General features: G+C 34.3%; 1 protein-coding gene across 6 annotated transcripts in view; it reads right to left on the bottom strand.

Moving 5' to 3' along the window:
- Positions 1 to 955: 955 nt before the first annotated feature.
- Positions 956 to 17,389, bottom strand: part of Picalm (phosphatidylinositol binding clathrin assembly protein) — a 100,017-nt gene continuing 83,583 nt past the window's right edge. For 3 of the 6 annotated variants that reach the window (XM_076846562.1, XM_076846557.1, XM_076846558.1), the window contains 5 exons: positions 17,155 to 17,178; positions 15,667 to 15,726; positions 13,469 to 13,573; positions 3,541 to 3,643; positions 956 to 2,299 (listed from right to left, as the gene is read on the bottom strand). In XM_076846562.1, coding sequence (XP_076702677.1) covers positions 3,551 to 3,643; positions 13,469 to 13,573; positions 15,667 to 15,726; positions 17,155 to 17,178 — 282 coding nt within the window. In that variant the 3' untranslated portion in view covers positions 956 to 2,299; positions 3,541 to 3,550. The remainder of the gene's footprint in view (positions 2,300 to 3,540; positions 3,644 to 13,468; positions 13,574 to 15,666; positions 15,727 to 17,154; positions 17,179 to 17,389) is intronic. The other 3 variants (XM_076846559.1, XM_076846560.1, XM_076846561.1) reach the window with 2 other exon arrangements.

Genomic DNA, 17,389 nt, shown 5'->3' with positions numbered 1-17,389 from the left:
GACATTTACTAAGTGGTTTTGCTAACAGTAGGCTAGAAATCCCAGCTAGAGACTTAGAAAACATTTCTCATTTCCAAATAGAACATCATTTCTTAATACTACCATAGAATGACCTTAAGGCTTTCTGAGAGAAGCTGCAGGGAGGAAAATACAGAAGTCTTTCTTCTCAAAGGTTACTCATAGCAGTTTTACAAAAGGACAAGTGTGGCAAAACAAAGATCTAGACTGGTTGTAGAGACTGCTGAGGTGGCTTCTTTCTTGGAAGGCAAGAGGAAGCTATCTGGCTGAGTGCTTTGGCAGGTCCACATATTCTGTGACTCAGTCATTACTAGCATACAGGAGCCACATTTGTTCTGAATGAATAAATTTTGTTTTAAAGAAGTTTGAGCAGTAAATCTCTGCATCATCAATGAATTTTCAGAATTTGCGAATATGTTTGTGGATAATGACAAATAAGAGAAGAACCTTGATATTATCTTAAATTTTCAGTTGAAGCAGAAATGCCAGTAAAATTAACAAAGCACACTGGCTAAAGCTATATTTTTCCAATCATGGCAAATACTATGTAGCCATTATCAATGCTTTTAATCCATCATATACTCTGAATTCTATTTACTATTCCATATGCAACATGATACAAAGGTTTCTTTGGAAGACATGATTATATGCACCAATATGTAACTCAAAAGCATTTCTCCCTTAAACTTACCTGATTACAGGCAAAAATGAATAATTTAAATAAATACTTGTTTATATTGGAAAGAGCCTAGAAGTTACAAAACTGCAAAGATTAATCTTTTTAGAAATTGAAATAGAACAAATTCTATATTTTATTAAATTGGCAAATATAATCACCTGGTACACTTTTATCAGCAAACAAATGATGATACTGATGATAAAAGAAAATAGAAGAAAAAAAGAAAATGCACTTCAGATCAGAATATCATAAACCAAGTTTTGTGGAAGCTGCATTTTTTTATTTGAAAATCCACCCATTTTGCTAACATACATTTTAATATTGTAAACAAAAATAGAATCTGCAGAGACAATGCAACAAGTATGCTTAAACTCATGTACAGAATTGCTTTCCTACAACAAACTGTCCTTCTTAAGGCCCCTCTCAACCCAAGCGTTAAGATGTATTTACACAAAGCACCGATCAACAGTGCAGTTTAATTCTTCATTAACTAAACTCTTGGCTAGACATTAACTTTAAAGATACTATTTCCCCTTATTTAAAAGGTACATGATCATAACATGGCACAAGCCAAATAAAAAGTTCAAGGATTTTCCCCCCTCCCCTCCCCCAATAACACCTCCTAGAGTTTTACTGAAAAGAAGGAAAGTCTTGAAGTGAAAGCAATTCCTCACATTCATTTTGGAAAGGCCCTAATGTCAAAAGGAAAATAATGACATGCCAAGCACAAAGCAGTAAAGATCCTTCCCAATGCACTAATGCTGAATTTAAAATGTAGTGCTTTTCCTAGTCAGTGAACTGTTCCCTTGCAAAATCCTAGGCACAGAATTGACTATAAGGATTAATGCATTTGTAATGCTTCCCTAAAACCCACAGAGACTGAGATTCAGACCTGTGGGCTTACCTTAATATATTTAGTGCTCTTTATGTCAGCTGAAAAGCATTCTGAATCAGACTCATTCTTGTGGATAAAAATCAAACATACTGTGTACATCCATACTCATTTTCATAAGGAGGTTTGATATAATATTAATGTTATGTAAAATTGATAATCATAAATAAATACAAATACTTAAGGAATGTCTACTGCAAACTGAATATAAATTTTTTAAAAAAGAAAAATTAATTTCAATTAAGGTTCTGTAACTTTGAGGACTGGAGAAAAAAAAAATAATGCATAATTAAGAACTGTGATTTTGATCCCCCAATGAGTCCTGTTGAATTACAGCAAAAGGTCACAGCTCTTCTTTCCAGGCAGCTTTTCCAAATACAAATTTCACACTTTCCAAATAAGGGCTTTTCTTGGTAGGTTATTGATTATGGGTATTAATAGGAATTGAAAGAACTGAAGGGTTAGTCACCAAAAAGACAGAGCTTAGTCTTAAATCATGGCAATTCTTGGCTTTATAAAGTGTATTGGTACGTTCTATAAACTAGTCCCAATTTCCTTCGTGGGCCTTCACTGGGTTACTGTAGCATTCTAATGGAAGAAGAGTTTAAGAGACAGCAGTTTGGATTTTGCTGGAAGTAAGGATTCGCCACTTGAGCACTTGTCTTTTTGGAATAATTCCATTCTCTCTTATCTAGTTACATAAACTGTATCTGGAAAAGAAAAAAAAAAAGACGTGTAAGTTAATTCATTGCATTATGAAATGTCTTGTCACAAAAATTCTTTGTGGACTTTGTTATTAAATGGGCCAGAAGAGTTTACAACATACTTGTCACAAAACGTAATTATAAAACAAAGTCAGTCTTACTGACTTTTGTGCCTGAACTCAATATTTGAAGTATAATTACAGGAACAGACTTCCAAATATCTAAGTACTAAAACTAAGGTACGCTTGGGGGAAAGAAAAGAAAGAAGACCAATGAGCTATTTTTCTATGACAGATTCAAACCATCTAACATAAGCACAAATATTCCATGTAAAATATCATTTGGGAAATCAAAATGTAATTTCCAAATGATATAAAATTATAGACAATAAAAGGAAGAATGTTATGCTGACTAAACCATAGCTTTACTAATATAAATAAAGATCTGTAAGATCTATAAAGAAATACTTTTCAATAGGGAATCAATCAATGTTCACTCAAAGGTAACTTCCCTCATGATTTCTCTAAACTGCCTATCCAAAGATATTAATAAGGTAGATGTTTATTAACTTGCCAAATAAGAAGAGTACAAACTCATAAAGATCTAGCAGGTAAATGTAAACTGAGGGCCAGAGCACCAAGAAGATCAAAATATACTGTCTTCCAGGAAACAAAGGCACTGTAAATCATATGCAGAATCCTTCTAGTTGAAAGGGCCTAAATATTCCTTTGCTCTTAATTTAAAACCAAGCTGTTTACAAAATAAATAAATACATGACTGTTTTTAAATGAAAAGGCACACATAAAAGAAATCACTGAAATGAATCCTTCACAATTAATCCTGGTTAAAACTAAAGATGCTCCCAGTTAATCTCTAATACAATGTTTAAAATTATGGTGTTCTCTACAAGTCTTTGAAGATTTGCTAAAATATCTAATTTTAAAGGGTGATATTTGATCGTATCCATTTGCTGTGAGCAGTGGATGCTTCAATATGTAAGATGGTCCTTTGATTTCATAACTTCAAATTATGTTGAAGATATTTTTTCAAGTTGTTTCTCTTTATGTCCTATTTTGACCTATTTTTATTCTTCATCTAAAGAATAGAGGAGTTGGCAGAGAAGAAAAAAAAAAGGGAACCTAGAGTCCTTTAAAGAAACAGAGGAGGAGAAGAGCGAATTGTAGTAAATGTTTGGTAAATTTTTAAAAAGTATTTAAGTCCCCATCTCCCCCAACAAGCAGCAATACCTAAAGTGATTTATAAGAAATCCTCCAAAGAGAGCTCTGCAAAAGGGTCCTTTCCTGAAGCTCTGTGAGGACTGTGACTGGAGGGGCTGGATGCTGCCGACAGCTGGGGGAAAGAAGACAGAGAGAGGGAAAGAAAAAAAGATCTCAGAATGACAGAACATGAAAGCAGAAAATGTAATGAAAGAAGAAGTGGTTTTTGTTTTGTCACCTTTAATAAATATAAAGGTAGCCTTTGTAGAAAATGGAATTAAAACAAAAGTTTAAGTCACATGTCAAGTTAAAGGGTATCCAATGGCATGTGTTTTCCAGAAAACAAATTTATGTTTCTGAAACTTCAAAGAAATAAAGTCTTTTACTCAAAAAGGTCAATATAAGCTGACCTGTGATTAAGACTTTAGTGTGTGGGAGGGTGGGAAGGTACAGGAGACAGGATACATAAACACATGCATATGCATGTGTTTAAACTGAGTAAAGATAGCTTCCTTTGCCCAGGCTATCTGTCCAATGTTGTATGAACTCTGACTTTAGTTCAGACCCAACATATCTAGCAATACTCTCTCCTTCCTTTCTTATAAAGGGTAGAAGTTAACATGGAGTTGTCTTCTGCCTATTTATCTAGACAATCTGCAGCTGACATGCACACTGTCGGAGGTAAAGAGATCTTGGAGTTCACCTAGTCTGAAAGTCCAGATACTGCACCTGAATAAGGGGAACACTTCAGATTATTGATTCTTAGAATCTAACCATCCTTTAATATATTACAAGGTAGTGAAATCAATGAATTTAGTAACATATCTTTAGTGATCTCCCAAAGAAAAGATACTTCTGAAGAACCAAGATGTTAATTTTCATATATGTATCTCTTTCACCAAATTGACTTAAGAGTATTTTAAAGCCAACATGAGGAACTTTAGTTTGGAGCAAATTGTTCATTCTTTTTCTCCCTTTATACAGGATTGCACAGGATGCAAGCATAAACTCTTCTGAAATGAGCTATTTCAACTAAGCATTAAATCAAAGTTCACAATGGAAACAGTTTCACTTCATACTTCCAACATTCAAATCCTATAAAGAATTTAAAGCCATAAAAACCTCTTTGGTGGTCTAAAATGATCTCCTTTCTACATTTTTACTTAAAAAAAAAAAACACAAGCAAAAGAAAAGCACTATAAAGAATGAGTAGATAATGAGTTTTCACAAATATTACATCACCAATATAAGCAATCTTTGTTTCAGAAATAAATGTTCAAAGACAATAAAGAAGATGACAGAATCATGCAGGGAGCTACAGATGGGAGACAGGGCAGCATATGGGCTTGAAGTTTCAAACATCATCCATGTAGGGACAGACTAAAGTATAACTTTATTGGAGAGATATCCCCATCTTCCCTCTGCAGCCTACATATGAAAGCCCATTCAGAAGTGGGATAACTCCAACTAGTCATTAGTTATTCAACTGGAAGACAACATTCACACGTATCTCCATTATTAACTGCGTTTCTCTCCAAAATAAATTTTCTTTCATTTAAAGTTAAAACAATAAACCCTGCTCTTTATAGACTGCACCCCAAATCACAAATTTCCTATGAGAGCTTCACACTAAAACACACTTCTTAAATCACTCATTTCCTTAGGGCAGCAATCTGAAACCTGATAGCCCCACAAGCAGATGCCCCTGAAGAATGCAGACCAAACAGACAAGATTATTCTTTGATATATTTTACATGAGCGAGCTGCTAGAGAGAAGTCCAAGAAGCTGACAAACAATGTTGAACAAGATCAAATTTCCTTGGGAAAAAGTACTGCTTTTTAATTTCTACTAAACTCTATTAGTCTCTTAAATTGGTAAGACAGACCGACCAACACACACACACACACACACACATAACTATAAGCATTTAGCAAATTAAAACAAGATTGATGCCACCAATGAGAAAACTACACTTAATATACCTGCAATAAGTTTCTTTTCATAAATATCCATCTGAAACAGATAAATCCGTAGACCAGACTGGTGTGGCTACTGTACAGCTCTAAGGACCTGGACACGAGATACTACCTGGTCCTATCCTGCTTTTCCAGCACTAATACCAAAGTACAGACAAACATGCACTGGTGAGAAAGTAGTCAGCAAGAAAATAAAAGAGAAGGAAAGGAAGAGGCTGCTTATATTACTCATCAAGTAAAATAAAAGACCCTAAAGGGACAGTGGGATTCCTATGGGTCAGAAACAGCAGGATTTTAAAAGTTTGATTGAAAGTCACCCGAAACTTTGAAAGCTAAACTTCTTTTACTTAAAAGTATTCTTTTTCTTTTTTCTTTCTAAGACAGGGTCTCATGAAGTCGCTGAGGCTGACCTCAAATTTACAATCCTCCTGCCTCAGCCTCCCAATCACTGGCATTACAGGAGTGTGCCACCATATAGGCAACTGACATTCCTTTATTTACCATTCTTTTGAATACATTAAAGAAAATGATTATAAGGTTGCTAAGGAACATAAAAATGGCATAAAACAAACCCTAAACACCACTTGTTACACATTAATTTCAAATAATATTCTCTATCCCCAAATTCACAGATTAAAAAATTAGTACAACTATCAATCTGTTCAAATCAAAGTGGTTTATATCACAACTAATGATATTCAAACAAAAGCTGTTAAATCTTACTGCTCCTATATTGAGAAACAAGAGCAGAATACAAATAAAGGTACAAAAATTGACACTGAAGATGAAAACTTTTGAAATTTCTCCACCACACTAATCAGTCTTTTAAAATTATATACATACTATATATGTTTATATATTTATACATGAAAAAATATATTTTATTGTTACCAAAAATCTTTGCTTTTACCTTCAGAGTAAAGATTTTTATTGTATTTAATGTAGTAAAAATAGTACAGAAATCACATATTAATAAAGACAAACATACTTAAGGAAATTTAAAAAATATATAACTCTATTTACAGACTATACCACATAAATAGAAATATTGTTTTATGAGGTTTAATTTCATTATAGTTCTATTTCACACACACACACACACACACACACATCTAAGAATGAAGGGGGAAGAGAAAATTTCAGGTTAAAACAAGAAAATAACAGTAGTCTCATAAAGCAAGACTGGTACAATCAAAGGCTTGGGAGAGGATAAAAAAAGACTATATTTAGGACAAATTTTTAGAGAAGCCACTTTGCTACATCTTTACATTTAAATTCTTTAGTCACCCAAAAGCCTAAGTAGAAAATCCAGTGCTGTAGAGACTCATTTTATGTCTTCACTGAAGAAACAAAAACATCATCTCAAGAGAAAAATGGATACAGTTCATTTGCCTGGCATGAATGAAGAGCGTGTTGCAAAAAGACAGAACTAAATTTTAAATCTCCCTTTATGGCTGTTTTGAGTATTAAATGGTAAATACTCAGCATATTGCCTGGCATAAATTAGTAATTCAAATATTAATTCAATCATCCCTAGCATTTACCATCAAATCTATGCACATAAGAGGTCCAGCTCAAATGTTATTGAGTCTGCATTGCTCTTGTTCTTCCTCTGTGTTCTCAACACTTGTGGTCTCTTTTAAGGGGCCTTTATCTATCAGTTTCTTGTGTTTCCAAATTACACTCACCTTTAGACTCATTAGGTACAGGCAACATCTCTTACCTGTTTCATATAAGTATTCTAAAATTTGTTAAAATTATTGGGGGTGGGCTAGTGCTAGGGATTGAACCCAGAGGCACTTAACTACTGAACCACATCCTCAGCCCTTTTTATATTTTTTAATTTGGGACAGGATCTCATTAAGTTGCTTAGAGACTCACTAAGTTGCTACGGCTGGCTTTGAACTTGCAATCCTCCTGCCTCAGCCCCCCAACCCACTGGGATTTATATACACCTCTGTGCCCAGCTAAAAAGAGTTAAATTTTGAAAATGACCTTTAAAGCGGAATATGAGAAGAAATTAGAACTTTTCTGTTTTAAAACATAACCATTGGGCTGGGGATGTGGCTCAAGTGGTACCGCGCTCGCCTGGCATGTACAGGGCACTGGGTTCAATCCTTAGCACCACATAAAAATAAAATAAAGATGTTGTGTCCACCAAAAACTAAAAAATAAATATTAAAAAAAAGTTCTCTCTCTCTCTTTAAAAAAACAAAAGTAACCATTTAAAAACAGGGCCTGGGCCACACAGCAAGACCTTGTCTCAAAAGAAAAACTAAAAAGAGCTAGGGAGGGAGCTTAGTGGTATAGTGCCCCTGGGTTCAATCAACAGTACCTCCCCAACTAACAAACAAATAAATAAAAATATGTAGCTCAGCAGTAGAGTACCCCTGGGTTCAACACCTGGTATCACAAAAAAGTCCATATTTAACATGTTTTTTAATGTATGTAAATATACAATTGCTCTAGAAATATATTAACCTATAAATACACATATACTGAGGGTACAGAGTTGCTGTAGGTTGAATGCCTGTCCCCTTTAAATTCATGTTGAAATTTAATTGCCATGGTAACAGTATTAAGAGGTAGAATCTTTAAGAGGTGTTTAGGTTGTGAGGGCTCTGCCCTCAGCACTGGCTAAATGCTGTTATGTGGGGGTGGGGAGAGAATTAAATTTTCTTTTCTGTTTTTTAAGATTTTAACCTTTTTACTGATTGATTTTTTTTTCAATTTTTACCACTGAGTCACAACCCTAACCCCCAGAATTTATATTTTTAATAATTAATTTTTAGAGTAATGCAGGGAATTAAACCAAGAGCCTCAGGAAAACTAGGCAAGTGCTCTACCACTAAGCTACATCTCCAGCCCCCAAACAATATTTTTAAAAGAAAATTTTCTGGTAGATGTTAGATGGTCAGTCCATTTCCATGCTTTCTATATACACAATGCTATATATACACGGTCACTGGTGTTCATCATGAAAATTTTGTAGAACTTCAGTCACTGAAGATTTTAAGATGATAAAAAATTAGATTTTTGCCTTTAAAACAATGTCCTGAGCAAAAATGTAATAAATAAGGCCTTATTTTACATGTTGTCTTATTAACAATAGAGATCAGCAGATGGGACTCCTAACATTTTAGTTATGACTCATTCAGGTATACATTGGGGGCTACAGAATCAGTTTTTCATCAATGGTACTAAATTTCAATTTCCAATATAAATTCTCTCATGTTATGGGCAAGTATAAATAAGCACAATATATAGCTGACAAGGCAAAAAAACCTTTATAATCTGGACAGATCAGCTGATAGCAGAGGTACTACCAATATCCACAATTAACTTATCAAGAAAGTTAAACGCCACCACCACCACCCTCAAACAAATCCTAAAATGCCCTATTTTGCAAGACTTGAATTATTCCAATATCTAAAGCCAACGGTGTCCGTATTTATAAGGGTAAAAAAGACTCACAATAAGCCATAGTTTCCTTTCAGACACTTGACTGAAGTAAGACTTACTTAAAATTAGCCACTGCAAACAAAGACATTTTGCATCTTCAGCCCTATGTTCCCTGAACAAGATTGGTAGTCCTCCATACAAAATGCCTAATACCAAGAAACCAACAAAACTTTTAATACTAGTTTAAAATTAAATAAATGCCTGCCAGGTATGGGGGACATATACCTCTCAGTGTCTTGGCAGGCTAAGGCTGGAGAATCTCAAATTTGAGGCCAGCCTCAGCAACTCAGTGAAACACTGCTTCAAAATAAACAATAAAAAATGGACAGAGGACATAGCTCAGTGGTTAAGCACACCTGGGATTAATCCTCAGTCCAAAATAAATAAATTTAACACTCTATACTTTGGAGAAATAAAAAGACTGTAACTAGTTAACTGCCTTCATTTAATAGCGTAACAGCTACACACTGCAAATGTGGAGTTTACAAACTATTGATCAGCAATAACATCCCAATTTATATAAAACACCAGTAAAAATAATATAAAGCATTATGTAAAGCACCAATAAGAGAAGGCATAAGAATCTCCATTCTTTCCAACTTAACAAAGAAAAAGTAAAAACTACGGGGACCTGGTGCTGGTAGAGTGCTTGCCATAGCAAATGTGAGGCACTAGGTTCAATTCTCAGCACCACATACAAATAAAATAAAGATTCATTGGACAACTAAAAAATATTGGGGGCAGAGGGGAGAAGAAGAAGCTACAGGGACCTTTAACACTCCATGCTTTTGGAGAAATAAAAATATTGATATGGGATCGTTGAGTTTTCTATGCAGTAAAACATCTAGGAAGGTGCACCTAAAGCATATTTTTAAAAACAGCTATAATGTTAGGACATGGGAGAGGGGGGTACTTGATACTGAACCCCATGGTGCTCTACCACTAAACTACATCCCAACTTTTATACTGAGACAGGGTCTTCCTAAATTGCCAAAGGCTGGCCTTGAATCTGTGATCCTTCTGCCTCTGCCCCTGGTCTCTGGGATTACGATAGCCATGTGCTACCACACCCAGCTGTAAAGAAGGATATTTGGCAATAGTATAGAACTGGGATTTGATAGACTTAATTTTTCATTTAAACTATCATTTATTTTACAATGTACAAAAAGCAATTGTGTTTTCCCTCAAAGACTTTGAGTCCAACTGAAAGGAAAACAAAAAATGAAAGAACAATTAAAAGGTACTTCGTTTAAAAAAGTATTTTGGTTACAGCTAGTACTGAATAGATAACATCAATCCAAGGGATTACCTAAGAATCATTAAACACAAAATTGTAAAGAAAAATAATGCAGAATAAGGAAAAAGAATTCCAAATCTCATAAGGACACTAAAGGAACAAGAAATGACCAAAGGACAGCTAAAGGGCAAACCTGCTTTATTGCAGATGAAGACTTTTTGGAAAAGACAAATAGCAGTAGAACAATAGATACCTACTGAAAACTGTAAAGGAATGGGAATGAAGCAGCTGAATATTCTATTCACTCAACATTACTGTTACAAATAGGAAGATCTCATAAGGTAGTTTTAAGATGAAAGAAAAGTTTAGGGATGTTTTAAACATTCAATTATATTTAGACTCACCTCTTTAGATTTTAAGTATAGAGATAAGATGCTACAAAATACTGCCTATAGAAAATTATATCTGTAGCTATATAAAAGATTAAATCAGACATGCAAGGAACATAGGAGAGTGTTGTAAAACAAGCATGAACTGGTTAAGGCTGTAGAATGCAAGAAGGGTGGATCCATAATAACAGAGGAACAACTGGTGGGGACTTTGAGATTAAATACACAGAAAACAATGAGGGGGAAGGAATTAAGAATAACATGAAAAAATTTAAGATTCTGACTTTCAAATGATGCAAATGATTTCTGTGAGACCAAAGTTTCTATGAGCCACTTCATTGGTGCCTGATTTTCTTTTTTTCTAGTTTTCAATTTGCTTCCTTAGTGTGTTTTTCAATCAACAATATTTAGGGTTAAGCACTAACTTCTCAACTAGAAACATATTACCCTAATGCTCTCATTCACTTCTGACATAAAGTTATTAGGAAAAAGCATTTTATTTACTGTTTCTTTTCGTGTACATGAAAACTGGTATTTCAGTGAAAAGATTATATGGGTTTTAGAAGGCAACAGGATATAAAACCTGTTTTTTTTTAAAGATATAGCTTTAATATTTCTTTAACATTCTTAAGCAAAATCCATAAATAATGTTTTTAAGGTTGAAGGTATGATTCATTATTCTTCTTCTCTTTCCCTCTTCCACCTGATTCTTTTCTCTAAGTCTCCTTGCTACTTTCATTTTGTCACTTTCCTTCCCAACTAGACGCCACATGAGGGAAATACAGGATATTTGTCTTTATGAGTCTGGCTTATTTTACTTAACATTAGAATTTCCAGTTCCATCTCTTTTCCTGAAAATAACATGATTTTACTTTTCTCTATAATATTCTGCAGTGGACACTGTTGGCAAGTGTAGTAGATATATCCTGAATGTATTCACAATATATATTATTGTAAAACTGTATTTTATAACCCAATATTTCTTATTGGGTTATAAAACACAGTTTATAAACCAATAAAACAACCCAAGGAATTTACAGAGTGGTTTACTGCTGACAAAGAAGATGGGGCTACTGTAGTGGCCATAAGGGCTCTGTCCTACAAATGTAGAGGTGGTGCAGTAAAAATGAGTACTGTACGAAGAACCAGGATACCTGGGAGTAAGTTGCATTGCACCATGTACTTAGTTGAAGAGCCTTTCTAAGTCTCAGTCTCCTTCACTTGTGAAAGAGTGAAGATGACAGTAGACCTATCTACTTTAAAAATTACTTTGAGTATTGCGTAAAAGGCAGTACTGAAGTTTAAGTTACCATTATTCTGATATAGCCTTAAAGACAAGATGTAGACTAGGTGCAGGAATTAACTAGACATCAGAGAAACACTTCTATAATCAAGGTTCTTATTAAGTCTGTATCTAGACTAAAGATTTTCCTTTAAAAAAAAACCATTTACATAAATATATTTAGGCTCTTATCAGTTTTTTAAAGCAGACAAATTAATTTTTGAAAATAAATGACAATATACTTTATGCTGTAAGTACAACTAACAAAAGAAAAACGAAAAGAAAACCTTAAAAGGCAGGCAGAAGCTTCTATTGTATAAGAAGATATCTTCATTAAGAATCATCAGTATACTTCTTAAAGGGTTATCAAAATCCAGTTGTGTTTCTTTAGCAAGTCAAAAGGGTAATGAGGACTACTGTGTTAGAAACAGGAAGAAAAAGTCACTGCAATATGGACAAGGGCAGGGGAAAGAGGCATGTGGAAAAATATATGAAGTATAACCAACTAGGACTTTATTTCTTAGAACTAAATTCACAATCCACTTCCAGTCAACAGAGATGCCAGTTTATTAAATGATTTAATACTCAAAAAGGCTGAAAAATGAAACAGCTTCCTATGTTTCAGTCTATGAAAAACAGAGACTAGATTTAAATAGCTCAACATCAACTAATCTTAGTAATGTTACACTACATGCCTTGACAAATCTAATGTATATGTATACTGAGAGTAAAAGGAATACCAAAATTTTCTGAGTAAAAGGAATACCAAAATTTTCATTATTAAATGCTCACTCAAATATTTTCAAATAAGCATTAGACAAATATAGCATCAGTGCCTTGGTGCTGGAAACCATTTAAGAAATGGAGCGAATGCTTTAATAATTGTAAGTAATGAATTATTTCTTAACTATAAAAGAACGTGAATAGAGCCATAGACACAGAAAAGCCAGTCTAACACTTCACAAGGTACCAGATAATAACAAAGATTTTTCTCTTATCAGAGTAACAGGTACAAGCTTAAAGAACAAAAACAAACAAAAAACCTTATGTCTAATTCCTCTAGTGTCAATAATAATGGGTTAAAAAACAAAGACTGAATATTTTTAGGGTAAATTTTCAGAACGGGAGACAGAGCCCTAAAAACATGCGAAAAGTCTCTCATTAGATCATCATGACATTTCATGTTTTTCTGCCTTCTTTTGGTTTGTTTTGAATACAATCCTCAATGGCAGAAAGTTATCTAATGAAAAAAATGACATACAAAACTTTCTGGAGACTTGACAAGAGTTACAAAGATCCCAAGGACAGTACTCTTATTATAGCACCATTTAGGCAATCAAGAAAATGATGCTCTATTTTTCCACAGCTAAGGACAGCATGCCAGACTCATGAAGAGAAAGTAGACTCCTCAACTTCAAAAAACAATTCTCTGGATCCAAAAAGTATTAAGTTGCCAAGAATTTTCCATCTTTAAATTTGTAACCTACTGTCCTTTCCCTCCAAATAATCAACATTTGTAAAAGTTATTATATGAGAAAACAGTTGAAGCAAGTAATATCCACCATGAGATCCAAATCAAGTACATTGCAAGTTACACGTAAAATATAATACCTGTGCTCCTGATACAGGGCCGAAGGGGTTTGGTGGTCTCATGACAGGCTGGCTATATATTAAGGTTGGTTGTGTCATTACAGGTACACTTCCCATTTGAGGAGGCTAAAACCAGAAGAATATCAAGTTAAGGGATATGGACTTACATTTTCCTTACTATGAATAAGTAAGCAAAGACAACAGTAATAAGAGGTACTGGTACGTGTGATTTGACTAGACAGAAAAGAATGCAAATAAAATCAACAGTGAAAAATTTTTAAGAGAAGCTTTTTGGGGGGAATAGAAAGACTTTAGCATGTTCATTTTTAAAAATTTATTTATTTATTTATTGGTACTAATGATTAAACCCGGGGGCGCTCAACCACTAAGCCATATCTCCATTTTATTTTATTTAAATTTTGAGACAGGGTCTTGCTAAGTTGCTTAGGGTCTCACTAAGTTGTTGAGGCTGGCGGGCTTTGAAATTGTGATCCTTTTGCCTCAGCATCCTGAGTTTTTGTGAGTATGTGTGTGCACAACTGCAACCAGCAGGCAGTATACTCACTTTTAAAAGACTAGAAAGTCTAGCTTTTACTATTCAAAGAGTTGCAAAATTTAAACTTTACTATAGTACAATGGACAAAATGATTCAGACCAAAATTCCTCCTCAATTTCTAGATTTGCCAGGTTTATAAATCGAGAAAACTAGACTCAATGTCTCAACAGCTAACACATTTCAAAGTAAACCAATTGGCCTTTGTATATCAAATCAATTTTTATGCCATTATGTAAAGTATCACAAGTGAAGACAATGATTTTTTAAAATAATTGCATGTAATGAATTATTTCTAACTGGGGGTCTCAAGCCAGAGGCACTTTACCATTAATCTACATCCCCAGTCCTTTTTCATTTTTTTGAGAAGGGGTCTCACTAAGTTGCCAAGGTTGGCCTGGAACTTTTGATTCTCCTGCCTCAAGCCTTCGAGAGGGCCTAGGATTACAGGTATGTGACACCATGTCTGGCTGACCATTTTTAAAAGAAGTTTATTTTCTATACTTCTTTCATTTTATTTTAGATATTTTTAGAACAAAATCAAGAAGGGACTTAAATTCACACAAAAAAGTTAATTCATTTTACAGTAACCTAAAATTGAATCTCAACCAAACTTTTCTTTAAAAAAATAAGATGTACAAAACCCTGCTATTATTACTTTGGTTAAAAATGCAACACACTAAAATCTTATATTTCAAAAAAAAAAAAAAAGGTATATTGAACCTTTCAAAGAGAGGTTTGGTTTTGTTTTGTTTTGCTTGGTGGTAGTGATGCTGGGGACTGAACCTATAGCCTTGTGCATGCAAGGCGAGCACTCTAACAGCTGAGTTATATCCCCATCCCCAAATACAGGATTATTTGTATCAAGAGCTTAGCTTTATGTTTATGGCCATGACCACCAGTCCAAAGGTTATGAACTTTGTTCACATGTATGAAAGGAGCTACTTGCATACTGTGTATGTATATGGCACAGCAGACACAGTAAAAATAGCAAAGGACATGATGCTGTTTTCTATAAGCATTAGTTCCTCAAATATATACTAGTGGGACGAAGACACCTCCAATTTTTATCTATATATTTTAATCTACATATTGAAAGGGTTAGGAAAACAAGGGCAGTGTAGTATGTTGAGAAAAACGTGAATCCCTCTCTTCTTTGACAGTAGTAAGGTAAGAAGACAAAAGGTATTTAATGTAAAGTTGCAACAACAAAAACTTGGCATTAACATTAACATTTAAATGAGGAGGTTGTAATGGAAAACAACATGCCTCATGATGTCATGAGGGGAAAAATAAGACAAATAATTAATAGTGAACATAAATAATATTTATTATACAATGATTATTCTAGACATACCAAAGAAACCAAAGCATTCATATTGCTGCAGAATGTCTGGGCTGAACCCAGAGCGTTGCCCTCTGTGCCCGGCCCCCCCAGCTCTCATCACCCTCTCTGCCTCTGGCTTGCTCTCCCCCACCCTCCTAAGGAGAAGGCACCCTGGAAATCTTATGCCTCCCATTCATCTCACATTAGTGGAGAGATGAGGCTCCAGGATGTGGCCTGGTCACCAGGATGACTGTCTCCAGTCCTGATAATCACACCTGGACTGCAGTGGTCCTAGGTTTAAATGTCTTTACCAAAAATTATATCTGGAAAAATACTTACAATGCCATATCCTAGCATGCCTGTTGGTGTAGTAGCAGGATAGGCCATTACAGGAGGTGCCTAATAGGGTAAAAGAAAAAATAAACAAGAGCGTATAACTCAAATATATCAACTGAGTTCAAGGAATTGACAGCTATTTCCACTAAAAACTACAAATATTTGCTAAGACAGCTGTGATTAAGTGATAATTAATAACTGTGTCAATTAATGCTCAATAAAAAGTGTCTTGAAATTAGCAGAAAAGCAGAATTATTTAAAAAGAAAAAGATAACACTTAAACTTAGATACAATTAGTGAACTAAGGTTTCAATGTACAGCTTTAAAATTTTTTGAGTGCTTGCCTAGCCTCTATGAAGCCATGAGTTTGATACCCAGCATGGCCAAAAGAAAAATCTTTGGATTTTTATAATAATCAAAGTTCTAAGATTTTAAAGTCTATCAACTATCCTAAAAAAATGTTGAACAAGAAAAAGCAAGAGGACTAAATGGTTTCCTAGGTAGTTCACTTTTTTAGCACTCAAAGAACAAAAGTATTAAAGATCCCAAAGCAAGTGACCTGATCCTCTAAAACATTTAGTTTTAAGGACCTCAATGATTTCTAACTACTACTGAGTATGACTATTTTGATGAATCACAGTTCTAAAGAGAGTATGTATGTATGTTAACTTTCTAATTTCCTCCAAAAATTACTTCAGATACAATGAATTTTTAAGGCAGTGTATATTTTAATGATTAAAAGAACCAGCTACCACTAAGATTTTTAAGTTACCCTCCCCTTTCCTACTTTAACAGATGATTTGTAAATACATCATCTGTGTGACCAGAGTTATTTTAGATATAGTTGCTGTCTTAACAACATTCCTTCTGTGTGTTTCTTGTAATGAAGACTGGAACTAAATACAGGTGAAAGACCAATAATACTGCTGAAACATGAAAATAAAAATAAACTGAAATTATATGACAATTTGAATATACACATGGAGAAGTTAAATAAAGCATAACATTTAAAAAATAACACTAAAGTGAATAGTTAAAAGTTTAGTAATTCAGTGAGCATGTAGGGCTTATTGGTCTCTCCCTACTTAAAAATCAAGATCTGCAAGAGCAGCAGACAAACTGCCAAGTATAGCAGAAGCCTGTAAGATTTCATGCAGTTGTTATTTTAAACATTACCACAATCAACATTTCCCTTCATTCAGAAGTCATCAAGTGCATAGTGGCAGCACAGATACACACACAGACACCCAGCCATCTGGCAGCAAATGGCGGAATATTAAGCAAGAAAAAAAAAATTGGTATTTCCCATGCCACCATCAGAATCAATTCTGCAAGACGCCCATGAAACCAGGAGATGCTAGGAAGAATTTTTGACACACTGAAAATCTGAATGTGAAAACAAGTAATAGCCGGAAGGTTATGAGATTCTGCTGCAGCAGTGGTTAATAGCATGCCAATTTATTGCAAAAAGGCTAGTTTTTGGTCACTTACGTATTGTGGAAAATGCATGCCATTCTGTTTTTCCCAGGGAGAACAATTACATAATGCAATAACACTGGATTAGAACAAGTACTTACACAACAGAAAATACACAGAGAGCATTTTAGTTCACATGTACATTCACCAACTACCTAAAATCCCTTGTACACCCAATATCTAATGAAAGAACATCTATACAAAAACACTATCAAGGTTGACAAGAGACTTTAGCCTCATCTCTATATAT

This window comes from Callospermophilus lateralis, chromosome 2 (genome assembly GCF_048772815.1).
Source record: "Callospermophilus lateralis isolate mCalLat2 chromosome 2, mCalLat2.hap1, whole genome shotgun sequence".
Classification (NCBI taxonomy): domain Eukaryota; kingdom Metazoa; phylum Chordata; class Mammalia; order Rodentia; family Sciuridae; genus Callospermophilus; species Callospermophilus lateralis.
This window is presented reverse-complemented; position numbering and strand designations above follow the sequence as displayed.